General features: G+C 54.4%; 5 protein-coding genes across 5 annotated transcripts; 2 read left to right on the forward strand and 3 right to left on the reverse strand.

Moving 5' to 3' along the window:
* Positions 1–495: 495 nt before the first annotated feature.
* Positions 496–1,882, reverse strand: J4E93_008912 (uncharacterized protein; the record flags this gene model as incomplete). The annotated part of the gene is made up of 2 exons (XM_049346809.1): positions 496–1,105; positions 1,194–1,882. The coding sequence occupies 2 exons, from the start codon at positions 1,880–1,882 to the stop codon at positions 496–498; spliced, it is 1,299 nt and encodes a 432-aa protein (XP_049196229.1).
* A 337-nt stretch (positions 1,883–2,219) lies between these two features.
* Positions 2,220–4,317, reverse strand: AOX1_1 (Alternative oxidase, mitochondrial precursor; the record flags this gene model as incomplete). Its single annotated transcript, XM_049346810.1, has 3 exons — positions 2,220–2,527; positions 2,577–3,969; positions 4,021–4,317. 3 exons carry the CDS (start codon positions 4,315–4,317, stop codon positions 2,220–2,222), a joined length of 1,998 nt encoding a protein of 665 aa, XP_049196230.1.
* A 2,256-nt stretch (positions 4,318–6,573) lies between these two features.
* On the reverse strand, positions 6,574–7,807 carry AOX1_2 (Alternative oxidase, mitochondrial precursor; the record flags this gene model as incomplete). The annotated part of the gene is made up of 4 exons (XM_049346811.1): positions 6,574–6,746; positions 6,800–7,137; positions 7,193–7,505; positions 7,558–7,807. The coding sequence occupies 4 exons, from the start codon at positions 7,805–7,807 to the stop codon at positions 6,574–6,576; spliced, it is 1,074 nt and encodes a 357-aa protein (XP_049196231.1).
* Positions 7,808–10,175: 2,368 nt separating this feature from the next.
* J4E93_008915 (uncharacterized protein) lies at positions 10,176–11,660 on the forward strand (the record flags this gene model as incomplete). Its single annotated transcript, XM_049346812.1, has 1 exon — positions 10,176–11,660. One exon carries the CDS (start codon positions 10,176–10,178, stop codon positions 11,658–11,660), a length of 1,485 nt encoding a protein of 494 aa, XP_049196232.1.
* A 907-nt stretch (positions 11,661–12,567) lies between these two features.
* On the forward strand, positions 12,568–15,395 carry J4E93_008916 (uncharacterized protein; the record flags this gene model as incomplete). The annotated part of the gene is made up of 2 exons (XM_049346813.1): positions 12,568–15,181; positions 15,274–15,395. 2 exons carry the CDS (start codon positions 12,568–12,570, stop codon positions 15,393–15,395), a joined length of 2,736 nt encoding a protein of 911 aa, XP_049196233.1.
* Between the last annotated feature and the right edge of the window lie 1,340 nt (positions 15,396–16,735).

Genomic DNA, 16,735 nt, shown 5'->3' on the forward strand with positions numbered 1-16,735 from the left:
AACAAGCAACTTGGCGAATCAAACGTTGGATGTCCTTTGACTTCTTCAACATGGGCTAATTCCAACTTCCAAATAAACAGCGAGGCATGTCTGGGATTACGAAGAAAGGATGACGTGACGAGGCTTTTCGCTAAGGCCTGCCAAACCAGATTAACATGTTGAAGAAGAGACTACCTAAATACATGCTAAAAAGATGTGATACTGAATAACTCTGCAGAGCAAGAAACGCGTGATAGTGGATTGAAACAACGAGCGGTATGTCTTTTTCTAACCTCGGCCTTTCGAAACAATAGATAACAAATATAAGCTGTACAAAGCACACTTCCAGTTCGTGGAGTCAAATAATCTCTCGCGCTCGTTGCGATATGTCCGAGCACCTATGCAGTGTCATAGATGGATGGGAAGAATGCAAAGAAGACTCTACAGTGTTACTAGCTCACCACCGACGATCCGTCTACCCGGCCACACGCAGCGCAACCCCATCCCACTTTTCACTCACCTGGCCAAGCCCTTCGGTCCCGCCCACTCGCCCTTAACATGATACTTCCCATAAACCCACGGAAAGAAGTCCTTCTTCAGCCAGTAAAACGCCTTCCGCGGCACCCCTTGGTCAATTCCCAACAGCCCATTGAACGTCTCCTTCGGCACGCCCCCATACATAAACTCCGCAAGCAACACCTCCTTCCTCCCCGTCAGCAACGGACAAGACGTGTACCCATCGTAACTAGCCGTCGGCTCCTTGCCCTCCATCGCTGAGAGTACGTTAGACACCAACACCGGTGCTTCAGCCGTGATGGCAGCCACGGTTTTCGATGTCGGCAAAGAGGACGCGTCGCCTATGGACCAGACGTTGGGGTAAGAAGTGTGTTGCGTTGTCGAATCCGAGACGGAAACGTAGCCTGCTTCGTTTGCGAGAGCGCTAGATTTGATGAATCCCCAAGGCACGTTCTTGGGCGCGACGTGCAGGAAGTCGAAGTGTTTCTTCACTGGGGTGGGCGAGTTGGGGGATGTGAAGGTTGCGGTGTTGCCCTCGATGGAAGTGAGGTCGTGTTGGAAAAGACCTTCTACGCCGCGTTCTACGCGGAGCTTTTCGAGAGTTGCCGCGCTGGTGGGGGTTAGCACGTTTTTGCCTGGTAGAGGGGACGACTTACTATTTCGGCACACCAAACATCGTCGGCAGCCCCGTCGCGAACGCAACATTGACATCCTTCGGATACAGCCCAGCATCCTTCCAGTAATCCAACGCAAGCCACATGATCTTCTGCGGCGCGCCCGCACACTTGACCACGCCAGCTGGCTGCGTAAACACCGCATCACCCTCTTTGAACTTCTTCACATTCTCATACGCCTTATCGCAGTACGCGTAGTCGTAGATCGTGCTCACCATCGCATCTTTCTCCTCCAACGCCTCCTTCAACCCACTAACACTACCGTAGTCGAGCGTGATACCAGGCACAACAACCAGCTGTTCGTACCCGATCTTCTCCCCGTTACTCGTGGTTACGTAGTTTTGTTCTGGCGCAAAACTTCCTACAGCGCTGTTGTAGAATTTGAAGCGTGGGTCCATGAGCTCTTTCAACGGGCGGCGCAGGTCTTCTTTCTTCTTCAAACCGCCGCCTACGAGCGTCCAGCCTGGTTGGTAGTGGTGCCATTGCGCGGGGTCGATGATGGCGATGTCGTCTTGGGAAAAGTTTCCTTTGCGCAGGAGTTGGTGAGAGAGAGATATGCCGGCTGAGCCGCCGCCGATTACGACGATTTTGTGGTTGCGGGTTGGTGTTTGTACTGGTGCCACAGTGGCCAGATTCCGTGTGGTGTGTTGAAATGCTGGTCGCGTGATCTTGACCGCCAGTTGCGCTGCGCGGTTCCGGGTCAGTGCGGACATGATGGCTGCTTTTGGCGACTGTCCGCAAGAGCTAGAAAGGGAAAAGGAAAAGTGCAATGTAAAGACAGACAAGAAGGCTTACAGCGAGGTATGCGGTGCTTCCGGTCTCCGACTAAACATTTCATGCCATGTGGGTCAGCGGCTAGCATTTCAGGAACAACCAATGAATGAGGTGGAGATGGGTACTAGCGTGATCACGACATCGTCGTGAGAGTAAGTCAGCGGTCACAAACAAACACCAAAACGCGACAAGACACAACTATAATTGTACACAACATAACATTAACTCATTTTGATCATGAAAACTATATAACAGACATCCTATCCCAGCGACTTTTTACAAGCGCGACAATCCAGCAATCTCCCTTGGGGCGTGGTAGTTGGGGACCTTCATGTCGAGGGCGCTGCCGCTGTAGCCCAAGTCCTCACCCGTAAGCACGGCGCACTTCTCGCCAATGAGGAGCGCAGTCGAGTACGTGTTGCAACCGACGTTGTCGGGGCAGATGGACAAGTCGGCGACCTTGAGGCCCTTGACGCCGTGGACGTTGAGGCGCTCGTCGAGCACACCGTGCTTGACGATGGAGTTGCCGTTCCTGGGTGCCATGGAACAGGTACCAAGCGAGTGCCAGGTGGTCTCAACGTGGCCTGTAGTGTGTTAGTGTAAAATTCAGTTGATGAGAAGGGGGAAACATACGCTTGGTCCAGTCCTCAATGTGCTTGATGTCCTCGGTAGTGTACTGTAGGTCCTCCTGGATGTCCTGGCAGCTGTTGCTCAAGAAGTTGGGCTTGGCTGCACGACCCTTCTCGATGGGCATAGTCCAAGATCCGTGCTGGATACCGGCCGTGATGTTACCAGGGAGCGCGTAGGCGTTGGTGGTCTGGAGGTCCATATCCTTAGCGCGGGCAGGGCTGTCGTACGCGTAGAAGGGGTGCATGGCCTGCACCTCACCGGCGTAGGCGTCCATACGGCGGGCAGTCTCACGGGACTTGATGTAACCCCAGACCATAGGAGCCATGTCGCGCTTGTCGTTCATGAAGCCAGCGTCGAAGTCGGGGGCCTCGTACGGGTTGGGCGACACAATGTGCGTGGAACCACGAGAGAAGGGGTACTCGAGGAAGTGGAACATGGTGAAGAACTTGCCCGGTGGCATGACCATGTGGTCACCGAACCAACCAGCAATGACGGAGTAGTGCATGACGGGCTTGTCGGGCTTGTCCTTGAAGTAAGAGTCCCAGCCAGAGCGGAACTCCTTGCATGGCCAGCTGTCCATCATGTTGAGTTCTTCCTCGGTCGGTCGGATCTTGACACCAGCCTCGATACCGTTGGTGGCGAGTGGGCCAGTGCCGTTGATGTTCCATTGCTGGAAGACCTGCTCCTGGACCTTGGGGTCGCCACGGACGAAATCGTCGAAAGACTCGACGTGAGGCTTAGCGCGGTAGGTGGCGAAGGTCAAGTAATGATCCTGGAAGTTGAGACCAACACCAGGAAGATCGACAAGAGGCTTGACACCAGCCTTGCGGAGCTTCTCTGGGTCACCGATACCAGAGCGCTGAAGGATGAGAGGAGAGCTCAGAGTACCACCGGAGACGATGATCTGCTTGCGAGCCCTGATGACCCTCGACATCTGCTGTTCGGGGTGAAGAGGCTTGGTCGGGACAACCTTGACACCGACGGCGCGGTCGCCCTCAAGAATGACCTTGTCAACCTTGTTGCTGGTGAGAAGGTGCAGGTTCTGGTGAACAGCGCGGGTGCTGTGGATGTAGCCGTGAGCAGAGTCAGATCGTCGTCCAGTGTCGCGGTTGATCCACTTCAGCCAGTGCTCGGCACCATGGCCGGTGGTCAAGTCCTGGAGATCGTCGGTGGTCGGGATGCCCTGAGATTCGGTGGCACGCAGGAAGTCCTCCTTGATCGGGTAGGTGTAGTTACCGAACGAAACCTTGATGGGTCCCTCGAATCCGTGAATGTCGCGGTTGTTGCAAGAACGTTGGTAGGTCTCGTGCTTCTTCATCAAGGGGATGAGCTCCTTGGTGGTCCAACCCTTGGCCTGGAAGTCGTCGTAGTCGGAAGCGGAGGCACGAGTGTACATCTGATAGATAGTCAGTAACTGCTAATAATAGCGTGAATGGGGGAATCTTACCATGAAGTTAATGGAAGATCCACCTCCGAGGATGTTGGCGACGGGCACAACAGCTCGGCGGCCATCGAGCCACTCCGAGGGACGAGAGTAGTAGAAGGTGGCAGTCTTGCTGTCCAACTTCATGTTCCTCGGGTAGATACCCGGACGGAAAACCCATGGGTTGTTGAGGTTGTTCTCTCCACCCTCAATCAAGAGGACCTGGAGATTGTGGTCGAGATTGGCCAGACGTCCAGCAACCACACAACCACAGGAACCACCTCCACACACGATGATATCGACCTCATCGGGGATCGTCATCTTGAAGGTTGTTGTAAAGATAAAGATATAATTGGAACGGTGTTATTGTTGTTGTATCGTTGACCGCAGGAGACAAGTCAACTGGGCGTGATGCTCTCTCTCAGTAGAAGGCACGACGTCTCTTTAAACTGCTCAGACCCCGCATCTCCAGGATCTTCGGCTTCAAGGAGGGTCCGTCATCTAGGCTGTGTCACTACGCGCTGCTCATCAGCCGTCAATTCCGATAGCAGCAAGATGCATGCACCGAAGAGGGGACATGTACCATTTGGCCAGCCTCCCCAGCCAAAGAGGCTTAGACGTTGGCTACGACCATCCATCATGGGACCGCAGGGGTCTCCGTCGAGGCCATTCGAAGGAGAGCGGCATGTTAAACTTGCGGATCCGCAAGGTAGGCTGCGTCTATGCCGGACTTCCACAGGGTAGGTGCGCAAGCAATGATTGGTCGGAATGCTCGCGCAAGGACACCAACCGTCCCGACGGTAATGGATAAAGACCGGACTGGGATAGACGCTGCAGATGTCGCATGTTTGCTAGTGGGTGCGGAGAAGCCTCATATCCAGTAAGAAGGCATGCTCGGTTGCGTATACTGGCCCACTCTTGGGGGTAAGCATTGCGGACCCGAAGCTGAGAGGCCACTGTAGCGTCCCCAGGCGTCGAGCTCCAGCGTATCACGTACGAACAGGAATGAAAGAGGCGTTTGAGTGAGCCACCATCGGGAAAGCGATAACCGAGATTTGAAAATCCATTCACGATAGATGTGTAGAGAAGGCATTGATGCAAGATCTTTGCGCAAGATTTCGCAATGGCACACCAGATTCAAGCACTCTCTGCTGTACTTGCCAGAGCTCCAAGTAGCTCAAGGATGATAGTCCTGGGAGCTCATGCAGCTGCGGCAAGTGGGATTAGCTCGCGCCTCGCTGCGGGGGTCTTGCGGCGCTGACGTCCTGGCCACAGGATACCCGTGCATCTCTCGTGGAAGAATGCGGATGTGGGGTGCAGTAGTCGCTGTGCCTCACACGCTCGGCGCACTCCCGAGGTCTCAACTTGGATGGAGGTATCGAAGGCATTGAAGGTTATCAGCGGCATTAAGGCATCGATGACATACCGAGAGTCAGTAAAGACAAGATATCCATCACTATTCCTCCAACTCCACGTCGCCCCCACCCAGTGCCACGATGTTGCAGTAGTCGATGTGCCTCACGTTGAGAGGAGGTCTGCCCTTGGCATCGAAGCTAGTGTCAGTAAGTGCGGGGTTAGCTCCGCTTCGAACCACGGAAGAACGGTAAGCCAGTCGTTGTAAACGGTCTCTTGCGGGAAAGGAATGGCTTCCTGCTGTAACATGTAACACACCCTGTCCGTCGAAAATAGTCTACATCGACTTGCTGCTAGACGCTGTGAGCCGCAAACCCAAAAAGCCTCTCTCAATATCACGATGTTACCTTATTCCCGAGGTACAGTTCGTGTCCACTAAACTGTAAAACCCTCAGCGATCGCAACTCTGTTCGGATAATTCGAAGCGAGATGAACGTGTTTCTATCGAATCATACTCAGCAGTAGCTCCATTGAGAACGCGTCGAAGTTTGGCGGTCTTGGATCTGTCCAGATCGGCAGACTACCGCGAAGTTCCTTTTTTGAGGCTGCACGAGGCTGCGCGACACGCGCCACTATGTGACTGACTCGTCATGAATGCATGGGTTGGGGCTTACGTGGAGATGTTTATGCAGACGCTGACCGGAAAGTTTCCGCTTCCTTGAAAGCGCTATTCTGCAAGTCAAGGAGGCTGGGGCACGCGTTGCATCCGCGTTGTACTTGGCATCGGTCGTTCAGGCCGCCAGTCAGCGCGAACTGCGCCCTGGTCCTGAACGGTCCTTCTTCGAGCCTACTCCATCTCCGGATGTGCCGCGATCCACCTAGCGACTCTGTGTTGAATATCGATGAAGCTTCGTGATATCAAATTATTGCTATACCTAGCAACACCACCGGCTATTGTGCTGGAGCTACTGTATATCGAGATGCGGATCCGATGGGAGTACACCGCTTGGAACTGAGACTGAATCTGAATCTGTAGAAGGTCCGAAAGTCTAGGGATACATGATGCATCTACTCCTCATGACACCCATCGTGATCTGGGTATCATTTTTCCAATATTCCAAGATGTCTTGTAACGCCGAAATGCAATTTTGTAAGAGCGGAGAATGGAAACCAAAGACGCCGTGTATGCGGAACAAACGCTAATAAGCAAAGCAATCGAGGTCCTTAGATGATCTCGTGTCTCTCCCAGCCAGTCGGCTTCATGTGGGCGAGGTCCTTGGTCGGATGAGGCTCCTCTGGGTTCCGGTATTCGCTCACGTATGGGTTAGGGTCTTCCTTCTGGTCGAGGTTACCGAAAGTGTGATTAACCTCTCGGTGCTTGGATTCGTCTGCGCGGACTAGGATTGGGTTAGTGGGCTGTGCTGCATGGAAGGATCAGGGGTATACGCACTGTAGAGGAGCAGATCTCGCATTGTGCGGTGACCTTCAGGCATCTGCCAGTAGTCTACCGCGATCTCGGGTGCCTCCATCTTCGCCCACTTGGGCAGGCGGCCTGCATCAAGATCCTCGATCTGGCGTGTGTATGTGATGACAGCTTCCTCTTCGAGATATCCTACGAATCGATGGACGGTGCGGGGACTGAGGAGGTAGGCGAAGAACAATGCGTTGCACCAGACTCCTTGGGCGCCTAATACCATCAGGCGCATGAAGCGTCCTGGCTTTTGCATCTTGAGGAAGACGAGTAGGTGCATCCGTTCGTTGTAGCTTTCTTCGAGTAGCGATTCGATCCTGACGAATGATGTATTAGCAACGCGTTCGTATTCCAATAAGCGAGTATGCATACCATCCATTGTCGCGCTTCATCCGTCTCATGGAGTGTAAGTGGCGAAGCATACCAGCGACCATGCCGGGTACACCAGCCACACTCTCCAAGAAGACATTTCGAATGAGATACTTCTCTTCATTCATTGCAAAGGCTTTCCGCTTTGCAAGTGGGTCTTTGGCATCCACGTCCACAGCCTTCTGATGCTTGTATCCAGTTGCTTTGTCAAGACCCCAGCGTAGGATCTTTACGGCGATGAGGGCGACCTTGTCGGACATGGTCTTCGCTTCTCGGTGCGCGATCGTGACTTGGTTCATCTGCTCTTCGGTATATACTGATAGATATTAGCTAGTTGTCAAGGCGTTGTGTACTTGGAAGGTACGTACCTGGATGAGGCCATGCTGCATGCGTCTTGCGGACCTTCTCTGTTGGATGCTTCTCAAAGAACTCTACAATCTTGGCTCCGCCATTAGGTGAAGAGGTAAAGTGCCTCTGACCAACGGGTGATTGGAAGTGCTGTATCGCGACGAATGTGGGCCGGAATCCAGCATTGTAGCTCTGGAAGGACTTGATAAGCTGAGCCGTGGCCCGCTTCGAGGTGGTTGATCCCCGTGTTGCTGCTCTCGTGGATATCATCTGCGGTTTAGGGTATACTTGTATATGTTGAGTACTAAAACGTAGGGTAACGAGTATTGTCAACTGCAATGGTAAGTGCTGATGGTTAGCTAGAAGCACGACTGAGGCACACGTTGGTCTTTTATATGACGCTGACACCTAAAAAAAAACTATCAAGCAGTACTCGTGCCTGCCCGGCGCGTTCAGTCATTAGGGTGAAGCAGGAATGGATACGGGATGCCGCCGCTACGCCGCGCCATACCCGTCCTGCGCGAGCGAATAGGCTTCATTCCAGAGACCGAAAGTGTCAGCAGTCGTCAATTACGGGCGTAAACGGTCGCGTGTAAAGACGAGTTTGAGGTGGCTGAGAGAGGTGGTGATTCAGCTGACGGAAGGAACCGGGATCGCCCTGCCAAGACATTTGCCATGCCCCTGTCCGAAGGCTCAAAGGGGGACTTTGGCGACAGAGAAAAAGATGCGAACAGTGAAAGTACACGCGGCTCATCAAAGGTAGGCTCGGTGGTTTCTTTGAACCGTATGCTACGAACGGACGATGTTGTTGCGTTGGATGCGTGGTCGCTGCTTCCGAAAGATGCTCGTCGGGGTCTCGCGGACTGAGATCGGGGACTCGTTGCCGTCAGACCCGCTGATAGGGCTGAGCGGCGCAACCTGGAAATATCGCTGTACCATGATAGTAATCTTTCGTCTGTGGCTTTGATGACCTGTTTTATGGGTTCATGGTGTATATTGCGCGTGAGAATGCTTTGTGGCTGCTGACTGAAGATGCGATGCTACGGTATTGGCAGCTGCAGGTTGTCGTGTTTCGACTCAGAGCTCCATCACACCTGTGGACGTGCGAGCTGTCTAGGCTTCATCGACACACTAGCGACTGGCTCTTGCTTCACATAGTCTCCTCAGACAAGGAAGGAATTGAACGGGTCTGCAGACTACATTACGACAAAAACTCGCAAAGTAGCCTTTCCCCCGATAATGTAGGCTCTAGAGTGTTTAGTTTTTTTCTTGTATGAGGCGTTGTAGAGAAAACTTCTACCATCGTGCCAATGACCAACTGAGCCAGGGCGAAGACTGCCGTCGAGTCGGCAAGAACGTGCGCACGGCAAGTCACGAGCAAGATGCTTTTTGAGTAAAGTATACTATCAGTGCGCGATGCATGTTGCTGCACCATGGCTCAATCATGATAATCAGGTAGCCAGCGTGCTCAAGACAAAGCCTGTGTGTGGGGATGCCCGATATCGCACATAATCGTTGCATGCTATTACACTATTCTTTTCATGCCATTCATGGGCTACGGTAGCGCAGGATATACATGATTGGCAGATGTTGGTTCATGTCAATGCCGACAGGTGTGTTGAGTCTTCCAAGGTTGTGTTTGGGGAGCCGAGTACCAACTACTGGACGTTGAAACCGCTTTCACCGTCTTTAGTCGAGATGTCCGAATGGTCAACCTTCGAGACTGATGCAGCCGACGGTCCCTTGTTCAGGTGTTGAACGAATTCTTTGATCTTGTCCTCGCTGCCCTGAGCCTCGCCTTGGACCTGCCTGGTGTGAGTGGTGGTCGACGCAAGTATGAGTCAAATACGCACACTCCCATCGGATGCATTGGTCACGAAGCCCGTTACACCGATATTTTTTGCTTGCTTCTGCGTGAAGGATCGGAAGTTGACGCCCTGCACCTCGCCCTCGACCTTGTACTGGATCTGAGTGGCTACATCAGCTTTGCCACTAGTGACGTGGGCAGACAACGCACTCGCTTGCTTGACATCTTGGCTGTAGTTGTAAAGAAGCGTCTCATGTGAGTGGGTTTGTTGCAAAAATATGTGTCCGGTTAGATCAAATTCATGCAATCTGCGTGTAATATAGGGCTGTATGCTCCATGCAGGCGTGCGACGTCATCGTTATTGCGAAAGGTACACGCTACTTCGGGAAGGAACCCTTGAGCTTTCACCTGGAATGCGGGGCCAGAAGCAACCTTAGTCAGGCGGGAGGCATCTGGCGCCGCAAAGGAGAATTTGCTTTTGACACCTGTTCACATCAAAGGATAATCGCAATGACATGCGTTCGCGGCTATACGGAGATTGCATCGGTGAGGAAGCTCAGGGCGATGTGGTGCCGCTAGTCACGCGTTGTTTTCGGATACAATCTCGCGTCGCTCCCCGTTACTGAAACCTCTAATCAAACGCCCCCTATCGCAACCCCGACTCACATAGCAACAACCGCACATTGCCCAGGAGGCTCCGCAAACAAGAGCAGTGCTAGATAACCCGCCACCGCTCCGTAAATGCCTAGGATTCGAAAACACCGAATCTCTCTGCTGATAAGGAGTCTCACGACTGCGACGGCCCTGCACCTGCCACCCCTGTCAACCACCATGGACACGCCCAACTCCCCACCCGCACGTTCAACCTCGCCCGACCCTTGGGCAACCCCATCGCTGGCCATCGGCGCAATTCCCCCGCTCGACCGCTCTGTCTCAACCGCGTCGTCTGTCTCGTCGGCGCGCTCAGTGAGCTCGCGCCTCTCCGATGGCGGCAGGCGACGTGGTTACATGCGCCCCGAGGGCACCGAGTTCTCCAAGTCGGCCAAGAACAGAGAGAGCGTCATGAACCTGGGCACCATCGCACATCTCCAATACTACTTCGCGCGGACTGGCCTGCTCGACACCGCGACGGGACGCGTGGCCAAAGGCCGCAAGCCCGGATCGCGGACAGCGAGCGGCAACGAACCAATGTCGCCTGGCCTCGATGCCGACTTCTCGACCATGTCGCTGGCGTCACCAGACGGGATGAATGACCCAGTGGGCTTCGTTGAGTCACCGCTTGACGAGACGGCGTCCATGCAATGGGAGGACCCCGAGCCCATGATGCTCCCGCCTACCGTCAGCACCTACAAGAACAACCCCGTCTACGTCCCGCCGCCGCCTGATATGACTGTCCTGCGTCGCGAACTACGCGAATCGCTGGCCGAGTCTATGAAGCATCTACACGAACTCGAGAAGGGCTTCTCTGATGTGCAACCGGACGGAAAGACCGCGAAGAACGGCGGCGAGGAAGCTTCAGGCTGGCACGAAGTACAGGGCATAAATCTCTTGGACGTCACCACCCTCGCGATCCGCGCCGCGAAGAACTACTACACCGCACACGAAGAACCACAACGACTCTACGCCATCAAGTCGGAACGGACGATCCGAAAGGAACTATACGATACACTTGAGGTACTGAAGCGTCTTGCCATTCGCAACTTCGGCAACGGTGTGCAGCCGTACGAAGTCACCCAACTTAAGCAGTGGGTCGACGACATTGGCGCACTGCTCGACACCGAAGAGGAGAAGGAGCGCTTGGAACTCGCAGAAAGAGAAAGCTGGTCGTGGCGCGAGGGTGACTGGACGGGCAAAGAACGCGAGAGGGAGCTGCTCTTCCTCAAGTCATTTGATAGCAATCCAGAGCCCCTGCCTGAGTGGACCAGCGCTGCCGACTCCGAACTCCCCACACCCTTCCTGGCCGCGCTACAGAACGGACTGCGCCTCGTACATCTCCACAACACTCTCGTCCGAAAGTCAAAACGACACTTTGAGGAGATTAAGACGTACCACACCGACACAGCGAAGCCTTATCGCTGCGCCGACAACCTGCGCTACTGGGTCAAAGCCGCCGAGCTGCGCTGGGACATCAAACTCGACGTTAATGTCATGGACGTGGTTCACGGCGAAGACGCAGAAGCGTGGAAGAAGTTCGACGCTGCCATCCTGCAATGGTGCCAGGGCGTGCGTGAGGAAATCACGTCGGAATGGCAAAAGCAGAAGAACCAAACGAGAACCCCTACACTACAGATCGACCCGAATTACGAGGCGCTGTGAAGTGGCCGATATGGCAAAGTATTCATGGATCTTACCTTTTTTTTCTTCATTTCATGTCCATGATTCCCACTTAACCCTTTATCTAATTTGCACGAAGCTCATGTCCACCCAAATCTCAACTCCACACCATAGAGAATTTCTTCAAAGAGTATTCCCTGGTTGGAAGCAGGGCTCTTTTACCATTCCGCTCAGAGCGTGCCGATAGGAGGCGGCTTGAGATAGATACCCCCTTTGCACCTGCGGCTTGCAGATCTATAGTGTTATATACAGTCAAGTCGGAATGTAAATAATGTGTACCAATGTATAATAGGTCCTCAATCGGAAATCCCATTCAATCCAACTCAGTCCAGCTCAGAGGACTGGGGATGGATCCACCACGATACGGGGTAGAGAGCACATGACCATGCATAGCACATAGTGAACGTGTATAACACAAACGATAAGATCGACGACCGAGGCGTCTAGAAAGGGTGGCACAGACCGAGGCGTTGCACCTTGAGTGCCAATGAGTGGAATGAGTGGGAATGAAAGCACTGATAGCAGGGGGGAGCTGGCTGCTGGCGGAAATTGGGGACAGCGGCGCCCGGTGAGACACAAGCGGGACGTTTTGTGAACGGGTGTCTCTAGACCTATGGAACGCCTCCTCCAAATACACACAATGGATACACACCACTCGCGCAAGCACTGTAAACCTCTTCATTGTTGATGCGCCACACCGACATTGTTGTTAAACAGAAGCAACGCGTTAAGTACTAAGCTAACGCGATTTCGGCGCCAACCCAAAGAACGTCGATTCATCTCCCGATTGATCTTTTGATCCGTGCATAGCGATACCAGTCCTGCGCAGCCTCCTCTTTTGTCTGAACGCGACCTGGAGGCATCCTCGAGGTCCACACAGACATGCTCAATGAGCGACACGGCCGCGCCGCCTTCAGTTCTCGACAGCAGCCCCGCCGCGACTGCCGTTGACTTGCCAGCGAAGACACCGCCGAACCCACCACCGACGACCACGACGTCGTCATCCTCGCCCAAACCCCTTCGGCACACGCCCGCCCACATTGAGAGCACCACCAAACTCGCGAGAAATGTCTCCCCGGGCCTGCTGGCACGCATGAAATTCCTCAACCAGATCGCCGACACCAATAACAAGAGTGCCGTCGACGTCGGCCGCATCGAGGAGGACCGCCTGCGCCGCCTGGACGAGTTCCGCAAAGCCCGCAGCCTCGAAGTCGAGCGCCGCGGCACTGCGTGGACCGGAAAGGCTGGTCAGGCTCCCGCTGCTGGAGAAACACCCCTCGTCCCCCAGTCGACCGGCGAGAGCGTGCCCACGCTGGTGATGGAGCCCGACTTTGACAGCGACCACAGCAGCGTCGTCAGCACCAGCGATAAAGTTCTCCCCTCTGAGTCAGAAGCCGAAATAGAGCTCGACCTGCAAAAGTACCGCCTGCCCGACGTCACCAAGTCGGAAAAAGCACTCAGCGGCACCATTACCGCTGCTGAACCCGAACCCGCGCCCGCACCGCCCGCCGAACCAGCACCCACAGTCGCGCCTGCCAAACCAGACCCCATCGCGCCTGCCGACCCTGAGCCCACCGCACCTGCCGAACCAGAGCCCATGGCCGCACCTACTCCCCCACCCAAAGACACGCCACCCCTACCCGCCCCCGTACCCGAAGAGGAGCCATCCGTCCTCGACGACAACAATGGCATCGACATCGCGTCCTACTTCCAGAAGCGCCACTACCCCCGCGCCAACTCCATCTACACCCTCTCCAAGGCCAGCTTCACCAACCAGATCCAGCAGCTGACTTCGATGAAGCTGCCGCCCACAACCATCGCCTCCGAAATCACCGCCCTCCCGACCTCCACCCAGGCCGGACGCGCACTCCACAAGGCAGCCAACGACATCCGCCTATGGATCTCCAAGACGAAAGAGGTCCTCAGCGGCCTCGACGCCGACGATGACGTAGAGTGGGCCGCAGCTGCCGGAAGAGAAGGCCTGGAGGAGGTGGATGCCGCCATCGGCAAGTTCGAAGGGCTCGTCAACGTCTACATTAGCGCGATAGAGGACCTGCAGTCGCGTTCCGACATTGCACTCCTGCCCACCAAAGACCAGACGACGCTTGTCAGCCAGATGGAGGACATCGTCATGAACTGGGGCGAGATCAAGCAGACGCTGAAGAACATCAAGAACCAGGTCGAAGTCGCCATGGAGTGGGAAGAGCTGTGGAACAACGTGCTTGGCGAAATCGGCGCCGAGGTCAGAAACCTCAGTCGTCTGATCTTCGAGATGGAGGAGCGCAGACACCGCGTCATCTCCGACTCAGTCGCCGAAGCTCCAGAGAAGTTTGACATTTCCGAGCTCGAGACCGTCGTTGAGGTCATCCCCCGGAAGCAGTCGATAATCAACAGCAAGCGGCTTAGTATGCCGCCCAGCCTGTCCATCGTCTCGCCCACCTCGCCCATCCCGCAAATCGAACAAGAGAACTCGCGACTGCTAGCCCTCTTCGCCAAGCTACAGCCACTGCGTGCTTCGCTCGATTTCCTTCCTATGCGACTTAGCGCCTTCCAGATGCGCGCGAGCACCATCTTTCCTTCCGCCTGTGACGAACTGGTACGGAGGAAGGAAACGCTAGAAGAGGAAGAGGCTAAGCTGGAAGCCGACGCAGATGCGCTGAGGCAAGAGTTGGGCGAAGACAAATGGGTGCACAGCTTCCGTCAAGCTCATAGCAAGGCTGCTGCCATGTACGACTCGTGCATGAAGAGCATCGAAAGACTGCAGCAAGCCATCAACGACAGCGACGAGGAGAAGCTGGCTACGCGCATCGCCACCTACAAAGACAAGCGAGATCACTACCCTCCGTCTATGAGGCGTGTGCTGGAGCTCATCGATATCGAGATGAAGCACAGGTCCACAGTCAACGGTGAGATCCTGCGTATCCAAAAAGACGTCCGCGCAAAGGTGGAGGACTTGGAAGACGTGGCTGGAAACATGGACATCATCTTGAACGACTTCACTACGTCGCGGAAGCTTCGCGACTCAGTCTCCACCGTACTGACAGAGGGCTCCTTACCACAGTCAAGCGTTGACACACCAGGCACATCCCCCGCTTCGAGTGTCGTCATGAGCCGTAAGAGTAGTGGACAGCGGCCTTCCATTACTCCGGTAAGCAAGAAGCCTCGTCAGTCCAGTGTTGCGAGCCTGAAATCGTCGGCCCCTCCCAACCGGCGATACTCCAGCATACCACTGGGTGCTGAGAGTGTTGCGTCTCGCAAATCTACACTCGAGCGTTCCGCACGTTTGGACTTTACACCTTCCCGCGCCATGGCTGGCACTGCAGCTAGTCAAGCACGCGCAAAGACGCCGACCGATAGGCCTGGACCCAAGCCTCGTTGGAACTCGGACACGCACATGCGCGATACTGTCGTCGGGCACAACTTTAAGCCGTTGACTCTGACCACACCTTCGCCATTCCGGAAAGACGAATCACCCGACGGATCGCGACGGGGCTCAGCAAGCCGTTCGTCAATACCCCTCAGAAGCCCACTGAGTCGCTCGTCAGCTCTTTCGCCGACTGCATCCAGTCGTTCCCCATCTACTACTCCGGGACAGCAGCGCCCTGCTCGGTTGATGCCAAGCCCAATGAACTCATCCCCCGTTACTCCTGCAAAGGGCAAGCTGCCGATACGATCTACGCCCCTGTCTTCCTCAAGTACAAGTACGCCAGCGTCTAGCCGTCGTGTTTCGACGGTAGTAGAAAGCGGCAAGAGCCCTGCCAAGGAAGAAAGTCCGGCGGCCCGTCGCGCATCACGCCCTCCGAGTGCCGCAGCCAGTCGTCGCAGCAGTCTGTTGCCTACACCCAGACAGCGCACCTCATCCACTTCCGAGGCCACCAAGTCAACTCCTCCTGCTAAGTCGACTCCTCCTGGACGCTCCAGCAGCAGGCTCGATAGCTTGGCCGAAAGCCGCACTTCTAGCCGTGTTAGTGGTCGCCAGTCGAGCGTAGGAGACAGACCGGTTTGGAGATAGGCACTTGCAAATCGGACAATTCACCTCGACGGACCGGCGCAGACCTGAACGATACCTTTTGTTTCCAAACGAACGACAGCAACATCACGCAATCAACGTTAGCGAAACCTACTTATTTACCCTCAACTTTCACTTCGCGTCTGGATCCTGGCTTGGTCCGAACCCCCATTCCCTAATATCGACTTCTAGTACTAAGCATCTGCATTCTTTCGAAGAAGAATCTCTCTCTTTCCCTGCGATGTATCATCGAAATATCCATCTCACCTCTGGACCATTATATCCACACTTTTGATTTGTTGCTTTTTTTCATCTGGCGTTTTAGCGGTTGGGAGAAAGTATCCTATACCCCGGAGTTTCACACATGTTTTTGGCTTTCTTTGAAGAAGCATTTCTTGTTTCACACATGGCTGAGCGAGCGAGCGTATATGGCGAATGGAGTGCGTGTGAGCGTTCGCATGTTCTTGTGTGCTAGGCGCTTGCAGCATGGTGGAGGGATCTTGAGAGCATGCGAAGCGTATGCTTTTGTAGATAGGAGCTAGATTGGTATTCATGGGTGGATTGGGAGTGGACGGTGGGAGTGGGAGGTGGAGCAGACTAATTCTATGTACGAGCGAGTGTATGTTAGATAGTTGAGTGAGATATAGAATGATACCATAGTAAACCGACGTCTTCTCTAGTATTGACTGTACCGCCGATGTGACTCACTGGTTGAGGGTCAAGCCCGGTCATCAATGCCTTTGTCTCCCAATATTCAAGACATGCGCACGTGAGTGGATGGCATCAGTCCTCTTCGAACCAAAGACTTCACACCTGACTCATCATAAATACCAAGACAGCAACTCTAGAGTGTCTTACTGGTATCTTGCTTGGGGACATGATTTTTGCGAGACATTGTACTCGCTCAGCCCATATAAATTCCTACAAAGTATCAATCCTGTTATTGTATAACCACCTACGTCAATCTTCACACGAACACACAAAAACCAAAACCTTCACATCCAATCGCATCCACTCTGATGACGCCCACGCACAAAGAGAATCTCAT

Source organism: Alternaria ventricosa, assembly GCF_023758065.1.
Source record: "Alternaria ventricosa strain BMP 2768 chromosome Unknown scaffold_18, whole genome shotgun sequence".
NCBI lineage: Eukaryota > Fungi > Ascomycota > Dothideomycetes > Pleosporales > Pleosporaceae > Alternaria > Alternaria ventricosa.